The following is a 10,710-nucleotide window of genomic DNA, read 5'->3' as shown; positions in this document are numbered from 1 at the left end:
CAGACAGCTCGTTAGTCTTTCGGTGGTAAGGCACCACGAAAGTAGCTCGGATAAGCGCACCAGCCGCAGGAAGTGTGGAGAAGCCACATCGCTATCGACCGGGAACTTTGCGTAAAATTCGTCGCTATCAGAAGTCGCTGATCCGCAAGCTACCTTTGCAACATTTGGTTCGTGGAATTGCTCAGGATTTCAAAACCGACTTGCGCTTCCAAAGTTCCGCGGTTATGACGCTGCAGGAGTCCTATTCGAAGATACCAATTTGTGTGCTATCCATGCAAAACGCGTCACATCATGCCCAAGGACATCCAGCTGGCCCATCGTATCCGAGGAGAGCGTGCTATATTAGCTTAGCATAAAATCAACGGCCCTTTTCAGGGCTCCAAATTTGAAGGATTAGAGTTCAGAAAAGTTTTTTGCAGGCCAAACTGAAACGAGAATTTTCGTTTGGATGCCATACAGCATCGAGAAAATTCCGGAAAGATCTAATCGTTGCTGAAAAACAATCTGCCAGTTCCCTGGGAATTGAAAAATACATTCATGCGAAAGAGTTTATTTTAATGTTTTCTAACCATATAACACAGCGACCAAATACATTTGATTTCGTAATTTTTCAATCAAGTGTAATTAGCTGGAAAGCATCGGAAGATTATTCTTTCCCATCAGTAGGATATTTTCGTATCTAATATTGTATGCGCGCGCAACGGAAAATGTTTCGTATCGCGAAAATTATATAATTTTCAATCGATTATTGCTCAGTCGCCGAAATTTTCATACTCAGAGAGTTTATTCTCCTCTAGTTTGCCTTCCAAATTGCCATCGTAAACCACACCTTCTCTCGATTCAATCACGCACGAAAAGCATACTTAAATGATATTCTGGTGGTGAAACCCATTCATTTGAGGCGTCGTGCATAAATTATGTAACGCGATAAGGGGGGAGGGGGTAGATGTTGCGTTACTTTCTGTTTATTAGAGATAGGAAATTGCGTTCCGTAAGGGGGGGGGAGGGGGTTCAAGATCCGGATTTTGAGCGTTACGTAATTTGTGCACGACGCCTGAGGACATCGACAAGACAACATCGTGACTGAACGAGCTGAACGGCGAGGGATCGAGGGATTCATTACCTGGCCTGACCTGACCTTAAATGCAATCAGTTTGTTTTAACTGTGAGGGAGCGCAGAAAAGCCGATCGATCAGAAGGAGAAGAGAAGGTGACCAAGAGAGCATCGAAATACGGTTCCTCGGGAAGACATTGAAGCAGCTGCCACACACACACATACACGCGCGCAACTCTTTTCGTTTGTTGGTTATCGAGAAGAAACCTGGAAAGAAATGATCTTTGCTGAAAAATAATCTGCCAGTTCCCCTTGGAATTTAAAATTACATTCAAGCGAGTTTATTTTATTTTTTTCTATCCATATAATACTGCGACCACATACATTTGGTTTTGTGGTTTGTCAATCAAGTGCAGTTAACAGGAAAGCTTCTGAAGATTATTCTTCAGAACAAGGTTTTTTGTATCCAATATTGGATGCATATAACCTTGAGCCTCCAACGTAATGCTCTCGTTTTTGAAGCCACCCAAATATTTATTTATTCATTCATTCAGGATGGATTTAGATTCAACTTCAAACAAATGATCCCTAAATCAACGATAGTCCTACGTCACCCTTGCGGTTATACCATAGATATAACCCACTTCCTGTTTTTTAGTGAAAATATCAAGAGGTTTATAAAAATAGTTAGGTAAGAGTGAGTACCAGGGCCCGAAATCTTCGAAGGTGAAAAATGAAGACCTACTCTACTCAGTAGCTTCGCTTCGACTAGAACTGTTTCGGCAGTCGCCGGCAACAAAAAGTGACTTGACTAGAAAATGAATTGACTAGCGTTGACTAGCGAGGATGACTGGTGAACTAGTCCAGTCAGTGGTTATTTTAACTGACTCAACTAATGAATACAAATCTGCCAACTGACTTCAATCCACACTTCCATTTCCCCCTGATACCAATTCATAACCGCGTACGCAATATTATTTCTACGTCCATATAAAGAGTAACGAAAACATGATTTCTGATGCAAAAAAGATGTTACCCCATCAATGGACGGTTTATTGTCTACCCATCGCAAACTCAAACCAACGAACTTAGACATTTATCAAGTATGTTATGAAGGTCCTCGCGTTAGTATTAGTAAAAAGCGTGCAAATTAGCGCACACACACTGCACGCTATTTTATACGTGTGAGTAATTTTCGTGTACGATACAAAATAATCTAGCTCACCTGTAGCGTTGTCAAACCAGGTTGAACTCAAACATCGATGCATGCACACGTACATGAGAGAGAGAAAGAGAGGAACGAATTCGTTTTGGGGAAAGTCACTTCAAAATGCAATGAGAACAATTTGACTGGATAGAATGAAATGATATAGTCGAGTCGGTAGAGGGAGATAGCGACTAAACGCCGGACTAGCTGTTTGGCGGAGAGACTGCGTGAAGATGTCTAAAGTCATTACTAACTGAATACGGGTGTAGTCAGTCAGATAGTCAGCCGACTATCCTCAGTTGACTATGACTATGCAGAGCCCTGGTGAGTACTACATGTTTTGTGTAATCAAATAGTATGTAAAATGAATTGTCATTCAAATTTTAACAATTTGAGACTGCTTTCGGACCTGTCCATCTAATAGAGATTAATTTGCCTCACAAAACGAATATACGGCACCAGACGTTGGTACCTGTCGGTACTGTTCGTCTACCATCGCGATAGTTTTTTACAATTAAATTTAGGAGCTGTCCACATACCACGGAGGGTAAGGAGCTCGAAAATACGACTTGATACAACTCAATAAAGGCATGTTATCCCAATCAATGAGTGTAAATCAGGTGCCCGTTCAGCTACCAGCAATCCTAAATAGGATTAAGTCCACCTGACACGACAAAATCGAAGCGTATCCTCGCATTGTTTGAACCACGGATTGTACTGAAACTGTTGCTAATGTGGATGGTAACTAAACACCTAAAGGCAAAGCTGTTGTCTACCCTGCCAATGGCAGTATCTTCAGGTCTGAGAGTATAGAGCCTTAGAGCAACTTTATAGGAGAACTCTTAAACCACATGCCTAGATCGAACAGTCGTACACAGATCTGCGATCTAGTTCGACCAGAAATAAATTGAAAACAATTCTTCGGCCCTGTAAAGATGGTGTTTGCATTGAATCCGGTAGGAACAAGAAGGAGAGGAGCCCAACGAGTGAGGTTGTTGGACCAAGTGGAGTAGGACTTGGCAAGAATTGGTGCAGCCGGGAGTTAGAGAACTGCAGCCATGGATCGGGTTTATTGGCGAACAGTTGTGAATCAGATTCAATCTCTCAATGGTATGTATAATCATTGTAAATGGGAGTTATTGGATAGACGCGAGACAGTCGATCGGCACCGATATCAGTATCAGCTTAGGACAGAAGCCAAGAAATTCCCATATCCAATATCTCAGTAACTATGGAACCCATACCTTTGTTGCACTATAATGCGCCCGCGCATAGCGCGCGAAAACATTAACGAAGGTTGTCTAGGTACAATTGTATGAAAAAAAGGGAATTCAGATCTAAGACAAAGTTAGCGGAGTATTTCAATAGTTAGCCACATTATTTCTTTACTAGGGGTATAGACCAACTCAATTCTAGGTGAATGTACTTTATAGAAAATCATGGGAAATACGTGCTGTAGGAGAAGAGCAAAGGTGCAGAATGGTAGGAATAGAACATGGAAAGGAGGAAACAAGAGAAGCTCCCTAATCAACCTAAAAGCATCTTGACAAGATGGCTTCTCTTATTTAAATCATTCATTCTGTGCCTTAATGTATCGTGATTGCGCTGAACGCTCTGCATAGGGAATGTTCCGCCACGTATTTCAAACATGCATTATCGTTGAGACACACACGTTGAGACGGCAAAGGTTGACCTGGGAACGTTAGAGCCATCCAAGAGGACCTGCGATATTAAAATCCATTCTTGAGAAAATTTTCTTAACAACATAATTTTTTTTTCAATTTTTTTATGGTTAATTGATTTTTATAGAGAAAGCCATTTATTTTCCTAGAAGTTTGTTGAATATCGCATTCGAGCAATTACTTTAAAAAAGGGTTAATGATTGTTTGTACGGCTTTATGAAAAATCAGATCGTATCATTGTGCATATGAAAAAAAGTGAGATTGATATTCAACATTAATTTTCTTGAATTTATTTTGTTATTTTTAATAATTGAGAAACATAAAATACAAAGTTAAATTTTATGCGACATTATTTTCTTTGATCACTCTAACGTTCCTAGAGGAACTTTTACCGTCTCGATGTAGATATTAATATATGTGAAATAATAATACTTAGTTGAGATTTATTATGCCAAGAGAACATATTGCCCTATTGTTTTGTTTTTTTTTTTAATAAAATATAGATGAATGTCCTTGGACAACAGGGTGTATTGTCAATTGTAGACGCTTATCCACGGAGGGAGAGGGAGTCTAAAATTGAGTTTTTTTCTGTCCATGTTGTATGTGTACAAACCTTATGACTATAATATTTTGATGCTAAATGTTAAAGTTTGAATGAAAATCTCTACATCGTGCTAAAAATCACTATAATGATTCGCCTCTTATTAGACAGATCGAGGCACCACTCAGTGTCACAATTGTGACCTGTAATTGGACATATCAACAAAAACAACAACAAGTGAAAACAGGAAAAACATTGAAAATGTAACAAATAACCATTAGGTTGAAAAACTTCTAAAAATTTATCTTGTTGTAGAAACTTGCACAAAGGATGTTTAGTTGTTCGTGTCGCATAACAGGTCTGTCCAATTTGAGCAATTAGAGCAAACATGCTAGTTATATGCATCATATATCATCCAAATGTGTCTTGGATGTATGTGTATCGCCATCAATTATGGCTATTCATACGATTTAATGTTTGCTTGATTATAGCAACCCACATACCAAAATCGGTTGCTAAACACAATTAGAGCCCCCGCACACTACAGACTTTTTTTCAGCCGACAGTTTGGTCGGACCGGTCGGTGTAATGTGCGCACATGTATACCTCTCCATGCTGATTATGAAGCCGACCGAACTATCGGTCGACAAGTCAGTCTGCAGTCTGCGGGGGCTCTTAGGCACCCCTCCGCCATAACATGGCAACCATCCCGGAAATTGCCATTCGGATTAGTAAAATAACAAAACACCCACAAAGTTGTAGACGGTTCATAAATTTGGCAACGCAGTAGTTACTTCATTGCAATGTTGCGATTTGCAGCAAACATCAGAATTTTGTTTTGATTCTCTCCGTTCTGAGTTGGTTGTGAATGAGTTGTTTTATACAATAGTGATTATCTCGTGATAATATTACTTTGAAATGAGTGCACCGAAAAGAGGAAGCAACTAGACGACTTCCGAGGGCACGGCGTTATGTCTAGCATGGTTAAATACATAACAAGACAAGTGTTGGCATAAACCAACGGTCGCAGACCACGTTCGACCGCGTTTACGAAAGTTTCCTTGAAATCTTTACGAAAAAATCAGTACCAGAGTATCCAGAACTTCGTGTCCCGAGTGGGTTTAAAGCCAGGTGGCATTATATAAGCGAAACGGACAGCAAATTCGCTGGTTGTCTGGTACAAATTAAAACCAGGTGTCAGGGCGGAGCTTCGCCTGGGATTTTGTCAAAGAAACTGTTACATTGTTTGTATCGACGGAGAAATAACCCTACACGTTAATGCACTGTTACGTACTACTATAAAATGCTCCGAAGTGGCAACAGAATCACTTCATGATGGTATGCATATCATTTCTAAAAGATGAACACACATTTAAAAAAAAAAACAATAATCATCTAACTACTCTTAATCGCCTTTAACGTTCCACAAGTGTTCAATCAGATCATTGATGTTGATGATGAAGCCTGGCATTATGATACAGATTCAAATACGCTGCAAAATCATTCAAAGCTGTTTCGCCATGATTGCAATGCAATTCTTCCACTGCCATGACAGTAATCAAGGTATCCCAACATCCTCTCCGACACGCAGCAAACGATCCAAATCAGCACGAATTGGTGAATCCAAGTGTTTGTGGCTAAATAGTTTATCCACAGTACGATAGAATTCCAACAGACACTTTCGAGCCGTGGATTCACTAATCCGAACGTACTCGTCTATTGCATCCGATGGAGATCCGTAGGTTAACTGACGAAGGGCAGCAGTACACCTTTGAAAACATGTTAGTCCAGGTTTTCCTGTGACATCTGGTCGTTGAATAAAATATAACCGCTGTTTTAATCCTTAAAAACAACCTGCGGTGCATAATGTAACCGTCTCAGAAAATCTATATCGGTAAGATCAACTTCTTCGTCGCTTGAATCAGAAAGATATTCTCTATTTTTGCTTTTTCTTTTGACGACGCGTGAGTTTATCAAACCGCGGAGCAAACAATCATAACAACAAAAAAAACATCCTCGTTTGATAACCACCGGTGCGAAAAAGAAAGTAGGCAACCATGATAGCAACGACCGATGGGAAAATGGGTTCTATCCGAAAAAAAGCAACGATTAAAGTTGCTAATAGCGAATTCGTTCTTAAAACTGAGTGAGTGCCAAACTGACTCTATAATAAAAAACGTTTTCAGTTTCACGAATGCGGTGGTTTGTTGGTGTGTGTTATGTAGTCTGATTTGTTTATATTTGCGACGACAAATGTACAGTGTCGACGTCTGGTGGCAATACTAGTGCTTGGGAGGTAAATTATTCTCCATCAGATCAGAAGGGCCAAGTGCAGTGTAAAAATATAAAAGTTTGAATGAAAATTTTTACTTCATATTGTTTGATTACCTAACACATGTAGTTCTGATACTCACTTAACCATTTGTCGATGCGTTTCCTGTTTGTTCCACAAATAATTACTATTATAATATAAAATCGTCATTATACACAGTTTCCGTTCAATATGTTTCTGCGGTATCGGAAAAAAACCTCTTATTTCATCACATAAAATAAATATTCGATACGTTAAAGTAAATTTTCATTCATAATTTTGATTTTGAAAGCAGGTTTATTCCACCTGAATATCCATCATTATTTTCGCCTCCCAATGAAAGCACACGTCGCTTAATGCCGGCTACTCGAATATACTCTTCAATATCAGAATCCGAATTGGATTACGATTCCAATAATACAAAAGCAAAAGCAGCAGGTTTTCCATTTTCATAGTCTTTATTTTTAGATTTTCCAAAACAATACTCGGAACTTGACAGTTCAGTATAGTTGTATTGGTGAACCCGAGTGCCAACCCGTGAAACATCTCAGTGCGAAACTAACAAGCTAACAGCTTGAGTGCGAAACTGAGTGGATAAAAAAACGTTTTGACAGCAGTTAGTGTGGCACTAGGGTTGAAACTGAACAAAAACGAATTTGCTATAAATTACCAACGTATATAGCAACCAACCGGTGGGGATGCTCGTAGCTAGATGTCCAATTAGAGGCGAATTTACGGTTTAACGGTGTACACCCTTTTGTAATGTAACCACAGTTCAACATCAGAATTTGCGTTTCTCATCAGCTGATTTTGACTGATGAATGTAAACATTGCTTGCGTATTCCAAATTGTGTACAAAACACATACAAAGTATAGAATGAAATGAACTTTAATATTTACACTCCGTGTCGGCTCTGTGAGCAGCTGTTTAGATACGTTCATTCATTCAGTGTGTGAGCAGTATAGCGACGAGCGAGGCGAACTAACCGTGCGTAAATTTGAACACTACGAGTGCTACTAAGTGGATAACAAACATTGAGTGTAAGTTCACTGATGACCTAGTTCATTTATCAGCACGCGTTAATTATTCATATAACGGTTTGATAGCAGAATCAATTAAACGTAGTCGTAGTATCTACAAGTATTATTTTGCTTTGAAGGAATCCGCTAGAAGGCCTGGTATGTGATAAGAATGATTGACAACATAAATTTATGGTTCTTCTATTATACCTACAGATAAAAACAATTTGATTACACGCTAATTTACAACATTATCAGCTCGTATGTCCGTATTTGCTTTTTTAATTCAATGCGCATGAACAACCTTCTCTGTCATCTATTAATCCGAAAGATGTGAGGTCTGAAATCAATTACTATAATTTTTCATAAATACCATCAGATTGCACACGTGAGATATCTACAAATGGGTGGTGATTTGAAGGAATTTTTGCGACAGGCAGCAATGCAAGTAGGGGCAGGTGGCTCTGCTGGTTTTGTTGAAGTTTGCATTATGCACCCTTTGGATTTGGTGAAAACACGCCTTCAGCTACAATCTGCTCCCGGCGTAGGAGGAACGAAATCTCAGGTAAGCCCAATGAAAATCGTTTCACATTCTTTGTAGGATAAGTTAAAATTACATTGCTACTTTGTTTTTAGCACTATTACAATGGAGTATTTGATTGCATTCGAAAAATGGCCAAAACGGAAGGCGCATTTTCGCTGTACAAGGGAATTCTTCCGCCGGTTCTGGTCGAAACTCCGAAGCGAGCGGTAAAATTTCTAACATTCGAACAGTATAAACGATTTTTCATGTTTGGAGCCGACAAACCAACCCCGCTGGTAACGATCTATAAAGGAATGTGAGGGATATGTTTTCTATACTGTTAATTATTTTCAAGACATTCTCACTCGCTGGATTGGGTGCTGGTGTGACGGAAGCAATTTTGGTAAATCCTTTCGAAATGGTGAAGGTCACTTTGCAGGCAAACAAAAACAAGTAAGTTGTTCTTATCCATTCGATACACATTTTAGGATTAATATATTCTGTTGCGTACCCTTCTACAGATTCGGGCATGTTCCCAGCACATGGGCCGTAACACGACAGATCATCAACGATTCAGGCTTTGGTTTGAATGGTCTAAACCGTGGTTTGACAGCTACCATTGGTCGCAATGGTGTCTTCAACATGATCTACTTTGGTTTCTATCACAGTGTAAAAGGGATTATTCCCGAGTATAAGGTGAATGTAGTTCGATGCTTCTGTTTATTCTATTTCATCATGATGCATTATGTACAAGTTTTTATCATAATTTTTCATATTATCTTATGCTTACACTAATAGACGCATTAATATTTCGGGTAAGTGATTATCTCGACAATGTTCGAGTTGTTTCAGTGTCCAATTTCCCACAGTACACTAACAAACAACCATCTTTCTTGAAAAGATGTCTTAATAAAAAAAATAAATTGAGTTTTTTCAATATGATACTCCTTAGCAATTAAATCTTTAACTTGGGTCAATTTGAGTTCTAGAAAGTAGTTCAACATTTATATGTTGAAATAGTACAATAGCTCATGCAGTTTTGTAGTCTCTTTAATTTTAGCATGCTTCCTTCTCATGATGTTACAAAATCACATGCGCATTTGTACCATGATCCACATACTACTACTTGTTACGTAGTAAATAATCGATAACTTTGCGGTTCGTTAGACACCAAGACTGTCATCATCTCTTTAGCTTCGGTTCATAGTTCTTCACATGACTAACTCCTATTGAGTATAATGTTGGATAATCACAATTGTCGTCAATTCGATCTGTTTCAATTTAGGATCCAGTGAAAGAGTTTCTCCGTAAAGTAGCTATCGGGTTTGTCTCCGGCACGTTAGGGTCAATCATAAACATTCCCTTCGATGTTGCTAAGTCGAGAATCCAGGTGAATGCGATAAAGTATTATAAAATATTTCTGTGAACCAATCAGTGCTTGGTAATTGCAGGGTCCCCAACCGGTGCCTGGACAAATAAAGTACAAATCGACCTTCGGTTCGATAGCCATCGTCGCTCGTGAGGAAGGCGTTGCTGCCCTTTACAAAGGATTAACTCCAAAAGTAATGCGTCTGGGCCCTGGTGGTGCAATCATGCTGGTGGTATATGATTATGTATATGCATATTTAGACAATTACTTCAAGCATTGATCGATGGGTTCACAAACCGTAACCGAACTGACTGGACTGATTGAAATCTACCTCGTCGCAAGCATCAGTGCGTCATATTTACTGTCAACTGAATATGTTGACAGCAAGAAAATATCACATATTCTTCATACTAGGTCAAGTAATTACTGTGGAGCATTTAACGAAGCGCATTTATTTTATAGAATCGTAAGGTCCAAATGTTTCTATAATGCAAAATGCACAGCATTTTCAATATATTCAGTGACACATAGCGCTTTTTTTTATAACACAATTTTCTCACGATGTTTCCATTAATATATTGCACTGCATTTCAAACATAAACGTTTCCATTCTGGATAACTGTTTAAATAATAAGTTATGAACCATCATTGCAAATTAGTGTGAACTTCAACATTGTTATTGTTCTGGAAAAAAATTATTAGCAATAGAATAAAATTATAGTGAAACAAAATGTTGTCTATTTCAATAAACTATTAGCTGACCCGGCAAACTTCATCCCGCCCAAAATTATTTTTTTGATATAAATTCTTTCAAACATTCCCGTTTCCTTACTTAGCGAACATTCGTGAGTTCAATCGCCGAACATGCCACTGATTGATCTTCTAATTGCCCCTCCACAATTTCCTCTCATTATAATTTTCCTATTAATTCTACCAAATTTGGTCCTTACAATCTAAATTTATTTTCAGACACAATTTTCGCTCAAGATTCTTGATTCACTTG

The 10,710-nt window shown here is 38.7% G+C and overlaps 1 protein-coding gene across 4 annotated transcripts; it reads left to right on the top strand.

The window, feature by feature from the left end:
* Positions 1–7,627: 7,627 nt before the first annotated feature.
* On the top strand, positions 7,628–10,440 carry LOC129776935 (mitochondrial 2-oxodicarboxylate carrier). Of its 4 annotated transcripts, XM_055782886.1 has the most exons (8): positions 7,628–7,836; positions 7,906–7,974; positions 8,195–8,380; positions 8,452–8,634; positions 8,694–8,791; positions 8,860–9,034; positions 9,624–9,728; positions 9,790–10,439. In XM_055782886.1, exons 3-8 carry the CDS (start codon positions 8,219–8,221, stop codon positions 9,985–9,987), a joined length of 921 nt encoding a protein of 306 aa, XP_055638861.1. In that variant the 5' UTR covers positions 7,628–7,836; positions 7,906–7,974; positions 8,195–8,218; the 3' UTR covers positions 9,988–10,439. The 4 variants fall into 4 exon arrangements, with proteins under 4 accessions (XP_055638861.1, XP_055638859.1, XP_055638860.1 ...); XM_055782884.1 differs by lacking the exon at positions 7,906–7,974; XM_055782885.1 differs by having other exon boundaries at positions 7,835–7,974.
* The last annotated feature ends 270 nt before the right edge of the window (positions 10,441–10,710 follow it).

The sequence above is a fragment of the Toxorhynchites rutilus genome, chromosome 3 (genome assembly GCF_029784135.1).
Source record: "Toxorhynchites rutilus septentrionalis strain SRP chromosome 3, ASM2978413v1, whole genome shotgun sequence".
In the NCBI taxonomy this organism is placed as follows: domain Eukaryota; kingdom Metazoa; phylum Arthropoda; class Insecta; order Diptera; family Culicidae; genus Toxorhynchites; species Toxorhynchites rutilus.
The sequence above is the reverse complement of the archived record's forward strand: the minus strand, read 5'-3'. Positions and strand labels throughout refer to the sequence as shown.